The sequence below is a fragment of the Cyclopterus lumpus genome, chromosome 17 (assembly GCF_009769545.1).
Source record: "Cyclopterus lumpus isolate fCycLum1 chromosome 17, fCycLum1.pri, whole genome shotgun sequence".
In the NCBI taxonomy this organism is placed as follows: domain Eukaryota; kingdom Metazoa; phylum Chordata; class Actinopteri; order Perciformes; family Cyclopteridae; genus Cyclopterus; species Cyclopterus lumpus.
Window position 1 is genome coordinate 15,829,461 of NC_046982.1, and position 14,211 is coordinate 15,843,671.

A 14,211-nucleotide genomic window follows, 5' to 3' on the forward strand; every position below is an offset into this window, starting at 1 on the left:
TGTACATATGGAGCTGAATCGAACAGCAGGTTAGCTTCATTTAACAAAGACTAAACAAATGGCTCACCTGCCTCTGCCCAAAGGTAGCAAATTCCACTTTAGTTTTGAGGGTTCTTAACTTTCTTTGTACATGCTGCAATGGCAATAAGGAGACAATATTTAAGAACGTAACTATTATTATGATCATGGCACACAAGGCTCTGACTAATTACTGGCACAAGACAGATGTGCATTTTAGAATGGAGCAAATGTTTTATCATAATCAACGTCATCAAATGGGAAAATACTGGAACTGCTGGGGATGAGAAGGATATTAATGTCCAAATGAAATTAGTGCAACAGTAAAGGGAATAAAAACAGTGGATAGCATTTTTGTTAAAACCGCCTAATATACAAAATCTGAAATTGTAAGAACTTTTTAGAGCATCCAAAACTGCCAGTCTAACATAAACTAAGCAAAACATGAGACTGAGCCGAGGCCACTGGTGGAGAGGAAACTACACCGAGGAGTGATACTGTTTACTCACCTCAGGTGTAACGCAGCAACCCCCAAAGCAAAACCAGTGCGATCTACATTTGTGTCCCATGCACAGCATGTGGGCCCTCACCACAGGGGCCTTCCAACAAGAGACGCTGCTTGAGTGAAAGAAAGGCAACAAATACAAAAATTCACAACCCAGTTGGTTTGACATTAATGGAAGAATGATAACTCGAGGAGTAAAACAGTAGCTGGTGAACCTAGAAATGGAAAACTGGGATTAACAAGGCTCACCATGCTGCATACTAAAATAATACATTTGTGTAGTGTCACCAACACACAACCTCTGTATGGGCACATTAACACTTGGAGTAATCCAAAAAGGTAGGAAGGATAAGAATGGGGTTCGAACACACTATGCACAGCCGCACGATCAAAGGCCTGCCAGGTGTGCAGTGTAAAAATGCTGATCTGTGCATGTGACGGGATCACTTTAATATCATACCTGTGACACCAAACACTAGCAGCCAGGACAGGGGCCAAAAGAGTGAGCTTTCTGTAATCTGATTACCTAGGTAATAGGTAATTGGTTGTGGGAGGTGCCGGGCCTGGGGCTGCATTCACCAACACTACACATAATGAAACTGTATTAACTTGCATTAAGGGAGCGTTCTTCACCACATACCAATTAAACAAAGGAGAAATACATAATTAAGGAGGTTTAGAGGTACTGATAGCCAGATGTTTGTACCCTCTGTAGCTTCATATTTCCCATACAGTCTTCGTCAAACTATTCCATTAACAGAAGAAGCCATGGAAAAAGAGATAGATATAGAGTGCATATGTCTATAGGGAAATTGACAGTTGCAAAAATAGGATTTGTGGCCAAAAATATCTCTAGACGAGATAAATTAAGCATTGGAGGGATAAAGAGACAGATGCTGAGGAACACAGTGAGTCAAAGGAATTTATAGACCCTTTCATGCTCCAGGATAGTTTGTGCAAAAATACCTCAGACCAATTCGCAGATTCTCAGTTGGAAATATCATTGTGCTGCTTTTGAATTGGAGCTTAGTGTGATTAAGCATCTCGTTATCTCACTTTTGCAGCCAGCTGTATTGGATTAACATAATCGTGAACTAGTCTGGGCATCCAGAATCGGTAATGTACAATGCAACACACATTGTGAGTGTGTATGCGTGTGCAAGTTCACTTGTGGGGGCTTTTGTGTATTTGTGCAGCTACACTTGTGAGTTAACAAGGCCCCAGTGTAGACCATGAGGCTGCCATATGATCTTGCATTAGTGCAGCACTCTTCACCACATATGGATTCAATAAAGGCAAAATATAGAATTAGTGTAGAATTTAAGTTGGCAGTGTGTGTGTGTATTCGTGCAGGTATGTCTGTGAGTCAACAATGCCTCAGTGAAGACGATGAGGCCACCATACAGAAACACCCATAGAGCAAAAGAGGGTAAAAGAACATTCAAAGAGCAGAAGGAGAGGTCGTACAACAAGACTATAGCAACAAAAAAAACAACAACAAAAACACTTCTCCAGGCAGAACTGTGATGCACAAAAGGACACACCATCTCCTCTCAATTGACCTTTTATTGCTGGGGAAGGATACAGAGTTGGCAGGCCCCCTGAGCCTGTGTGCAGATATGTAACAGCAGTATAGGACCATCCCTCTCTCTGCCAAGTGGAGTCAGGGGCTTACTCTTCACCATCAATCAATAGCCACTTTCACAGAGGAGGGTTAAGCAGAGCTTGTTAATATCAAGTCCAATAGAAAACATAACATAGAATCAAACACAATAACTTCATTAAGTTTAAATAAATCAAGTTTAGAAATCATTTCTGATAATAATGTGATGTGAGAATAACGGATAAAGTGACTGAAGAAAAGTCACTTTGGTCCTATAGTGAAGAACAGGCATCTCTTTAATCTGTCTGCCTTTGTGTGCTTCAGTGTGTGCAAAATGTGAGATCACAAATAATACAAAGCAGGAGGACTCATTATAAACTGTATGTTTACAATTGTAAGCATAAGAAATGTATTTAACTTAATATAAGTTGCAGCAGTTCCTTTATGATTCACCGTAGCACAGCATTCTGGGAGGTTTGATTGTCTGACTGCAATTTGATGCTGTCACCCATATTTGGCAGTGATTAATGATGACATTTTCTTGAAATAACTGAAACACAGGCACCTGATTTCCAGTCTCTGGAAATATATCCTGCGTTTCTAACTTTGGTGTCGTTAATACCACTGCTGCATGACTAAAGGATGTTCTTCCTATTTTGGGGTTTTGGGTGTGAGTGAGTGAGTTTATAAGCAGATGTGTCAGAGGGCTATTACAGTCGGTTAGAGACCATCTTACTTTATGTCACATCTCCCAACTGTGGACATTTTACAGTAGCCTGTTTGCCTTCGGGTCAGTAGATGCACACATTAGTACAAACAACCACAGGCAGGAAACACGCCTGCAGGAGCATCTGCATCCAATAGCTGTTTGTATTTCTGTCTTTTCACTGAATAGACTCGCAGTGACAGCTGTGCTATTGATGTGACCGTAACCAGCTGAGTGCATTTCTATCCTGAAGCACATCCTGACCATTACTTCAGCTTTCCTTGTGAATGATGGGAAAACAAAACATAACATAACAATATCCCTATTAGTACCACTGTATTTCAGTTGAAAGCAATAGTTTAACATGTTGGGAAAAGAGCGTATTCCCTTTCATGCCAAGAGTTAGATGAGTGTGTATGCTGACGCTAGAGCCATAGTCTGATAGCTTAGCTTAGCATGAAGACAGAAGCAGGAGGAAATAGCTAACAGGCGCTCAACTGTAGCTTAAGCTTTTTTTGCATCAAAAGCAGAGCATTGCATTGTAGGATTGTTAGCACAAAGTAGGGTTCATGCCATGGCTTCATACTGTGCACACATTTCTATATTCAGAATTTGGATACTCAACTAAAATGGGGAGGGTCAATGAGAATGATATCTGACATAGACCAGCGGAGGCTCAAGGAAGGCAATACTCTAGGCCAAGAAGTAGTCCTGCACAAATCCCCTCAGATAACCGCAATTTGTTGTCTTTACATTTTGCTTTTTGTATGGATTAAACAAACGAGATAACACTGTGTTAATTAGTAAGCTTGGTGTGTAGGTAGGTTGACTATTTACCTTTGGACACAGTTTCCAGTCATTATGCTAAGCTAAGCTAATCAGCTGTATAACAATGCAACAACAATGGAACAAAAAAGTGTGGTATGTACACTAGTTTGTAAAAATAATCCCATAATGGAAAGCTCTGCATTTTATTGATGCAAAATAAATACCGTAGGGCAGCGGTTAGCTGTTTCCTTCTGTTTCAAGTATTTATGCTAAATTAAGCTAACGGGCTATTGGCTGTAAAAATGAAAGTATCAAGCTTCTTATCTCAGTCTAATCAAGAAAGCTGCTACGCGGTTTTTTTCCCCCAAAAAATGATGCTGTTCCGGTCAGTGAGATGTAGCACGAGAGAGAACAGAGCACGTTAACTGACGCTTTTGTCTCTGTGTGTCTGAGCACATGCATACATGTGCCTAAACAAGGTCTGGGTTTGCAGTGTGGAGGTGTAAAAAGTGCAGAATATTAAGGTCATCTGCTCAGCATCTTCTGCTGCTGTACAGTACCCCCAAGTGCCGATATAGAGCATAAACTGTCAATATTGAGAGTTTTCAGAGCCAGGTGTTTGCCTTGTGTGCAGAACACATGAACAGCAACTATGTACATGGTTATTACTTGTCATTCCATCGGTCCCACTGTGCTGACATGTATTCGGGCAACCAGCTATCCTATTTCCAGGCCGCACCCTTGCCTGTGGCATCACATGGCCTAATCAGCGTGCTTAGCAGAATGTAATACACACGACTAACCCATATATGCCTCTATGTTATGCAGATATAGATAAGCATTTACTACAACGACCTCAATAGACGTAGACATTATGCAATGCCTTCTGTAAATACTGAAGGTACCCATGCAAATATTACACCCAAAGCCATGAGAGCATCTCAGCATACTACTTTAGTAGCAACTTACAGGTACAGTACATGGGTCACTATCTTGCATTAACAGTGTTGGCATCCAATTACATATGTCATGCCATGTAATGCATGTTTAGGTTGGTGCATGCATATTATGCATACTGCCATGAGTCAAGATCACTCCCTTATATGACAAGGGAGTGCCAGACAGACGTACACACAAGATTAGCTCCACTGTCTTATATTAGTGGTAAGATTATACCTATACCAAGACTGTCTTTTTCTAACACCACAGTTTCACAAAATGCAAAAGGAGAAAACTCCACAATTTACATTTGTTTACAGCAAACATTTGTACTTTTCATTGCAGGAACAGGACAAGTGTAATTATTAGTTTTCGTGATGCTTGAGACCAGGGCCCTGCAACCTGAACACCTAAATGTAATGCAGCCATCATTCAGTATTAATTACACCTGTGCTTTTCACGGTATGATAAGTGAAACAGAAAACCCTTGACCAAGGGTCTATAAAGGTCAAAGTGGAAAATCAACTTTGCATTCACCACTGACACTCAATAACCAGTATGAGTATACTGTGTGGTGTGCTGCTGATGTGCTCTTAGTTCATTAGTGAAACCAATAACTTTTATATTTGTAGTTCTTTTTGGAAGGAATCCCAAAAATATGTTTACACGGGCACCAGTACATGTGTGAAGAAAGGTTTCTCAGTAGTATTGCAGATCACATTATAATAAGACAACACATTGTGTGCAACCACTCTATCTTCACCACATTTCATAATAAGTAAAAGTCGCATAATGCCACAATAATAGGTGTTTTGTCATTGTAGGAAAAGCACAGGTGTTATTCATACCATTACCGATGGCTCCGTTTTATTCAAGTGTCACAGTAAGCCATGATAGTGTGACAGGGAGCCAGCATGCAAAATAACCTGAAATTCAAGCAACTCAATTGAATTTAGCCATCATTCATTTTATTTGCTACACATGTGCTCTTCTCTCTCCCTTGCTGGCGCAGCTGCAAGATATCATTACAGTAAATAGGACTTGCATACATCCGTGGTACATCACACCTTCATAATAATATTGCCTTTCATCCATCATCTGTAACCGCTTATGCCAGGGGTTGCGAGGGGCTGAAGGCAATCACAGCGGACATTGGCCAAGAAGCAAGGTACAGTCAATCACGGAGCAGACACATAGAAACAAACAACATTTTCACTCGCATTCACACCTATGGGCAACCAACAAGTAACCTGCATGTATTTGGGACTGTGGGAGGAACCCGGAGGACCGGGAGAAAACAGGGAGAACATGCATACTCCACTCAGAATGGCCCAAACCAGCCGGCCTGTTTGAGAACCCTTTTGCTGTGAGGCGACAGTGCTAACCGCTGCACCAGCGTACTGTTATAATAAAACTTGTACAAAGTCAAATCTGCACTGTATAAAATGAGAGGGGGGGGGGGGGGGGGGGGGGGACCAGCTAATCCAATCATTGTGAGAGGATGCCCTTCCTCTCAGATCCCTCAAAAGTTAAATGTTGCTCTTAAAACAAGTATTATACAATTATACTGAGACACAACTGATTGTACAGATAATATACACACACAGAGAACAGCACATTGGAGCAGCCTCTTGGTTTCTCTAGTCCGCCAAGGATATTTTTTTCCTGCTTCTTCCTCAGTTTTTAACAGTCAATGTCAGTGGCAGTGAAGTAGTACGGCTGCCAAGTAAGCCAACGTGTGGAAGTGGTCATTCTGGGCTAAGTTGTTACCTAAGACCATATACTGTTGACCTAGGATGTTGCAAATTGGAGGCAAAACAAAGCAGGTGTTGATATTTACAATTATGGACTGAAATGATTCGGGTCCCTCTTTTTCCTGACAGCATTAGCGGTCTTATTGCTCTAAAGTCCTTGTAAATTCACTAATTTTAAAGTGTAATTAAAAAGTGTAACATATGGATGTGTTTTAAAGAATGACTCTCAGATGATAAAACTTAGGATCTTTTGTATGAAAATCCTGTTTCCTTTAATGAATTGAATTAGCTTGTACACACCTCATAAGGCTTTTTGGTGCATCAACTGTGAATGCAGAAACAAATAGGACACTGCACTCAAACCCTATAAAGAGAGGCTGAAGTAGAAATCAATGATTACATTCTCCTGTTTACTTGCCATCCATCAGGGCTCACTGCCAAATCAGACCTGAGCAGTTGGCACATGCTGGCTCTCAACTTCATAAACAGATCTTCAACACAAATGCCTCGACTGTGTTTGTTTCTGGGCTAATAGATGAGGGAGGTGGACTATCTGTACAAAACCACACATCACCGGACCAAAGATGGACACGCTCGCATCTGCAGAAGCTCCGTCAAACGTGCAGCTACATGTTACACATTAGTGTGTGCGCACATTTATTAATCTACTCGGACATAAATGCCTTGTATAAATGCATTTAACCCTCTCCTTTCAGTAGAAATGAGTTGAAATGAGTGGAATGACCACATCACTTTACAATTTACATAGTATCTGTAAAGTCTCCTACTGTGCTTGTTGCCATTGTGGAGTTGAACGGGTGATTTCTTTTTTAAATGTGAAAACAAAGCTATTTAAGTAGGTTCTCGAAATAGATTGTTATATTGAGTAGTGACAGGTGCAACTACCCCATTTGTAACAATATAGGAACAAACAAATCATGTGACAAGCTTGTTTCTCCTCTGTTGGTCACAGGTGAACCCAGATGGTGGTGAAAAGAATAGCTGGACATGTTGGGAAACACTCCTATTCGTTGTCTTGCCTAGTTAGATGAGAAGATGAATAAAGTGGTATCAATCGTCTCATCTAACTCTTGGCAACAAAGTGAATAATCAAATTCCCTAAAACATGAATGTGAACATTGATACTGTTACACAAGCCAAAATGAGTTGGTGACCAGCTAAAACATTCTCTACTTGTCAAACCAGCGAGCGGCTTTGTAGATACCCAGCTGATATGGGCTCCTCCGTCACCCCGTTTGACCACGTCCCAGTCGAATATTACAAAGTAATAAACCATATAGCACAGTCAGACATTTGCATACACTGTCAGTAATACCCAAATGCAGGGGGACCTCCACAACGGCAGCCAGAAGGTGTGTTACCTAACCTGAAAGCCCACAACACATGAGAGGTATGACAGTCCACATCTCTGTTCATTCCTCTTCCCTCTCTGAGAGCTGAGCCTGTTAAACAGACTCAGTTGGACTGCAGTGTAATTGGACTTCATGACATTCCTGGAATTTGACAGGAGGCACTGTGGGAATCCGTGATGGGTAGAGGGGGTATTAAATATGTTAGACAGTTTGTGACGTTTTCAAATTCCCGTTGCCATGGTCACTCCTGGCTCGCGAGGTATGACCCGTCTCACTAGATTCTTCCTCGTCATCCACATCAAGCTGTTCGTCTTTCTTCTTGATGTAGCGCTCATAGAGCACCATAATGACGCCCATCACCCAGGCCGACACGGTGCCGGCTGCGAAGATGACAAAGCCGATGACGACAAAGAACAGGTAGTCCCAGGAGCCCAGAGTCTGGTGACATAACGTCCGCAGCTGGATGCCCACCTCACCCAGACGACGGCCCTGCATGTCAGCAGGGGAGCCGCACACCGTCTGGCCCTCATCTGTCACACAGGCACACATCAAGAAGGAATGATTAAGGATGAATCATGGCTCAAAAGAAAACATTAACATATTTCGGAAGGAAATACAATTAAATAATTGTAACACTGAAGTGCATTGGAGATAAATATGTATTTTCTCCCATACATAACAATTCCAGCAATAAATAGGTCAGCTGTCCTGGAGTGGCATCATCAGACTATTGAATCATCTTGATCTGGACTGCATGTGCAGGGTTTGCATTACATCATGACATTAATTCAGAACAGTGGCATTCTTGATACACATGATTGCCCTTTGACGGTATCAAGTAATCTACATCCAGTCTTTGTCTATAAAATTGTTTCGTAAAGCAAGAAAACCACATGCAGACATAATTCATGAAAACAAGCAACAATTAATGTTAACGTCTAATGGTATTATCTATTATTAAGTCATTATTATGTCATGAAATAACTGAAACAGTTTTAAGAATAGTAGGTAGCTGATATATTTTCAGGGCGCCTTTCATTGTACTTACATACAGCAAACATATTCAATATAATGATCATAAATCTTTATTATCATTGAAAAGATTCTTTGATATTGTGAGAACCATATTAATGCACAAATAACTTTGCAAGGAAAATATGGCATTAAACAGCCGTCTGATAAATAATTCATATATTACTTTGCATAACATTTGTAAATGGCAGCAAACTGAGCTAAACATATGACATATTCAGGTTCACACAGCTAAGAGACGTAAATGCAGAAAACTGTACTATTGCATAACAGTCCTGAGTTGGTGCAGGATTGAATTATGAATTATTCAAATTATTTCTTCCCTACAGGATTAGACATTGACTTGGGCCTTTGTGTCTGCCTGAAACGACAGATAATAAGAGTTCTCATATGACGACGACTAAATCCTTACTGAAATCCACAAATCCTAATAAAATGTTGAGTTCCTTCTCTTTCAATTCTAAAAAGGCCTATCAGTCAAATACGTCACATGATGGATGTTGAGCTCTGCAGCCGCTGACGAGAGGCATTTTTCTGAAAACAATCCTGAAAACCTGGCTCAGTGTTTTGTTATCGTCAGCAGAAACAGTGTTCCCATCTCTATACGACCACTGTATTTAATTGGCTTCTGGGTTTTCAAAGTAGTTCAAAGTCCCACTGAGGGAGATCAAGAAACTCTAAAACCAAAAATCTACACTGACAGCCTTCAAATATGCATTCTCAATGTGCTGGCATATTTGTGGGCATACATGAAGAACGGATGAATACATGAACATTTGTAGAATCTGCTTTGACTCTCTGCACCCTGCGAGACATTTGGGGAAAAGTCAGCCATGACAGATTAATTTATTGTATTACATAGTTTGACTCTTTCACAAATAATTCAGCAATAATGTTGTATATGTTTCTTTCTTTCTCAGAGTTTGATGCTAATGGCATATACATGCATTACATGTGACTAATTTCTTGTTTTGTGCTACAACATAATCTCAAAAATAAACACAATCAATGCACAGAATTGCTATTTATCCCAAACAGTCATATTAGCTCACTTTCTATCCATTATTTGCAGGTATTAATTTAATCTGGTTATGTATTAGGTTTTGCTAAATTAACTATTTTAATCATTCATGTATTACTTTTAGCCAACTTCAGCTAAAATGTATCAATTACTAATGTGCATGTGCTGTAACCACACAACTACAAAGGCGCTCCTCTAACAGATACTTTTAACCAACTCCTTTACTTGTCTATCCATTTATTTGATTTATCCTTTTTATTATATTAGTAACTTCCCTGCCACTAGTTTTCATGCCCTCTCAGAAGCAACACGTGGTGTTAAGGTGTTATAACTGACTCAGGCTGGTGGGAGGTGTGATTTGACAGGGTGAGAGTGATCATGCTGTAGCTTTCAATCAAATCACTTGATAAGTTAATTTAATGGGACACCAAAAAATAATTTGATCCTAATATGTTATTCATCCAGTACATGCATAGGCTCTTATCCTCAGACTAGCTCTTCTGTGGCTCGCAGATCTGAAAACCAGTGTGCAGCTGAAAAACACGAGGACAGCCTCTAAGCTCCTTCTACCACAGAGAATTCAAAACGTACTCTGATCCTCTCAAAGGCTGCTTCTGTGCACTGTTCACACAATATACTGTAACAAAGACACACATGCATGCACACATGCACACTCCCTCCTAACGTGTGCGCAAACCCTGCTCCACTTGACTTAACTTTCACATCTTCTATGTCTGCCCTTGCAGAGTCTGCTAATGTGTGTGTGTGTGTGTGTGTGTGTGTGTGTGTGTGTGTGTGTGTGTGTGTGTGTGGGTGGGTGTGTGTGTGTGTGTGTGTGTGTGTGTGTGTGGGTGGGTGTGCGTGTGCCTGACAGCGAGGGAGGAAACCCTTCTGGCTTCACCCCCCTCTCCCTCCCTCCTCCCCCCAAAGAGACTGGCATCAAAGAAGAGGGCTTTCCCTCCCTCCGTCCCCCATCCACACTCTGCTCTATTTCTAGACACCCTCCTTATATAACAACTGAAAGAGTGTTAATCTAGCCAGGAAGGCGAGACAGAGGAGAATATGTTGGTTCCTTCATGAAGCTTTATCTCTCTCACGCTTGCCATGCGTTTCCCTAACCAGAGGAGACAAGTGAGTCGTGTTGCATGAACCAGGTGAGACCCAGACGAGAGCTACCGAGGCATCGGAGACAACGCTCGCAGCGGAAACACAGTCGTCTCCAAAATGTGTTCCTTCTGTTTTCCCCCTCAAGCACTAACAATTTGTATTATTTCGGGCTGTGTGTCTAAATGCACGAGTCGTGAATGTGTATTTCTGAATTGCTGTGTGTGACTTTTCACATTTATTTTTCAGAGACTCGGTTCAAGAGAGAATAAGCTGCCTGTAACGAGATTGACAGACTGTGTGTATATGTAACTGAGGTAGAGAATGTGAGCAGCTATCCTCTCCCTTGCTGGCAGCTGTCACTGGAAGAGGCTCCACTCCAAATTAAACGAGACAAAAGGCAGAGAGCAGCAGGAAAATATAAGACAGCTCTGGCAGGACTTGTTTTGGACTCGGCCTAAGATGCACATGAGGGACCGTGGTGAACTCCAGTATGAGTGTGTGTGGAAGAGCGAAGCAGGGGATGTCTTTTTAGTAAGCGTGGCGGATGTATTATATATATGGTGTTAGAATTGTGACATGCTTCATGCTCAGTAAGACACACTATAAATAGCAACTGTCCTTTTGCATAGTGACACATCCACCAAAGCATGAGCATACATTACATTTCATTATATTTCATTTAGTTGACGCTTTTATCCAAAGCGACTTACAACCATGTTACATTCATACATACACCGTAGAACAGCTACGGGGAACAATTCAGAGTTAAATGTCTTGCTCAAGGACACATCGACTAGCCCCTGATTGAAAGACGGACCTGCTAACCACTGACCCACAGTCACCCAAAGCATAATAACTCAAAGTAAGAAAGATTGTTAAATATCAGTCACATCTATCAGCGTAAAGGTGATAAAACAAATCGATATTTGATGGTGCAACTATGATCCATTAATCACATCTGCAGGATAGCCGGATAAAATAGAGACTTGATTAGTCATTTCAAGATGAAAGACTCTCTTGTTTTCCTCCCAAACTTCAGGATGTAGAGTTGAATTAATGAACACGGTTGCCAGAAGAGAAATCTAATGGCTCCCTGCCTCCGATCTTCTTTCACCCTCTTTGCTATTTGATATGAATGCTGTCACGCTCCCCCGCCGTCACCTGTGCACATTTCATCCCACTGAAAGCTGAGAAAAGGTCGAACTTCAGACTGCAGACTTCTCCACTCTGCATGGTTACACTTACATGTAAATTCTTCTTCTCCACATCCACACATTTTTGTACGACACACTATTTAACGCAGCTAATATCATAGAAGTGTGATGGCATGACGTTATCTGTTGCGTGTGCCCAAAAGGTGCAGACTGGCGTTTTTTAGTATTATGATATGAGGGGAATCCAGCAGTGAGGGATCTATGTGTGCTTGAAAAGATAATCTGCATGGATGCATTCTTTCTTGGGGTCTAAGGGAGACTTTCACTGCTGAGTTATTTTGTACAACTCATCCCTTTTCTCCTTATAAGTTTAATTGGAACCACCATTTAATAAAGCACCCTTTATTAATGGTGTGTATCGGCTTCATAAATGGTCAACACTTATTTTACAATGCTTTATAAATCAGTTTTAAACCATTAGAAAGAACAATATTAAGGTTGGGTTGTGAAAAATCCCTGGCTAATGTTTTTCAATACTGGAGGAGGATAAACTGCACGGCTGTATTACCAGCCACCAAACTGTCACCAAAGGGACTTTGTTTCATTTTGTTATCATATCAAGTCCTAAGCATTTATTGTATGGAAGGTGATAAATAAGTGTTCATCTTTTGACGGGATACAGGCCAGTTATTGAAAGCAGCCACCAGCAAAAGGTCAATAGTTTACATAACCTTATATTAATTATAATCATTAATAAGCAGCTGACCTTATTTGTGATTGGCTCTCTGGTGCCTATCCACTTGATACAAGGAAAGAGCTACAGTAAACCAGGGTCGTGCTGTGATGACTATATGACATTAGAATGGATAACTGATAAAACCTTGGAACTTGAAGCCCTCCAGGTGGACCCACAGACACAGGTCCTCGTTGTCGCACTCGCAGCTCCACGGGTTCCCACTGAGCCCCACCGAGCGCAGCGCGGGCAGCGCGATCAGGGAGGTGATGTTGACGACCGTCAGGTTGTTCCGACTCACATCCAGCACCTGGAGGGCCGCGTTTTCTACAAAAGCGTCCTGGTGCATCTCCGAGAGCCCCGGGTTGTCAGTCATCCTCAGCATCACCAGGCTCACCAAGGGCCCGAACGTCCTGTCCTCGATGTGGATCAAGGTGTTGAAGGAGAGGTCCAGGTAGGCCAGCTTCCTAAGATTCCCAAACGTGGACTCGGATATCTCCGTAAGGGAATTGTTGCTGCAGTCCAGATACACCAGATCGGAAAGGTAGTTGAGCGCAAGTGGCGGCAGCTCCACGATGCGGTTGTTGGAGATGATGAGCTGCCGCGTGGCCAGCGGCAAGTTGACCGGAAAGGTGGTCAGGTGCTGCCCAGCGCATTGAACCACCAGCTGGTCGTCACACACACACCTGTCCGGGCAGCCCGAGGAGAGCATCGGGGATGTGTTCACCCTCGCGGTGAAGAGGAGCAGAACTATGAGCCGCAAGGGTTGCGCGCTTGACTGCGGGGCAAAACGCATGACACCGCCGACGGCTTCATCCACCCCGTTTGGTGAGAGTCAGACGCGGTCACATTCTTCATTGATACATCCTCACCACGCTGTTTGTCTCAGAAATCATTTCCACAGAGGTCAAACCTAACGCTCGCCCGTGGCACAACTCGTGCGCGCAATGTCTCAATTCATCCTGTCGTTGGTTCTGGATCCGGCGCGCATCCACTGGCTGGAACTTGACAACCAGATGCCTTCATGCTGTTTCAAACTTGATCTATTTATCGTGTTTTTCTTCCGTCGAAACGACGCTATTCAGACGCTGAAAACGCGCACACCGTCCCCTCGTGCTGTGCTGCTCGCAACGGTCACGCGGTCACTTGTTCCACTATATGTTTGCCTTCCTCTCGCTCTCCGAAACCGAATCCCAATGGGGAGGGGGGCACTAAACTGCGCGCGGGTGGGGGTGCGTTGTGGAGTGATCTCACGCTTTGGAGTGAGCTGGAGTGAGAGGGGAAGCGTTGGGCAGCAAAGAGTTAATGGAAGTAAAGTCAAAATATATGACATGCATATATTTTGCTTGCCATATAGGGAGCAGTTAAAAAGGTGACCTAATGCTGCAGAAACAGTGATGCATCTACATATGACTGTGTGGTGTATTGTGTGGAAGCATCTGTTTTTGGACATGTATGTGGTATGTATGTGTGTAGTATAGCTTGTGTGTGCGTGCGT

At 42.3% G+C, this 14,211-nt stretch overlaps 1 protein-coding gene across 1 annotated transcript; it reads right to left on the reverse strand.

Annotated features, from left to right (window-relative positions):
* Nucleotides 1-7,720: 7,720 nt before the first annotated feature.
* LOC117746859 (leucine-rich repeat-containing protein 52-like) lies at nt 7,721-13,509 on the reverse strand. The gene is made up of 2 exons (XM_034556183.1): nt 12,861-13,509; nt 7,721-8,196 (listed from the first exon to the last, which is right to left on the reverse strand). Exons 1-2 carry the CDS (start codon nt 13,507-13,509, stop codon nt 7,868-7,870), a joined length of 978 nt encoding a protein of 325 aa, XP_034412074.1. The 3' UTR covers nt 7,721-7,867.
* Between the last annotated feature and the right edge of the window lie 702 nt (nt 13,510-14,211).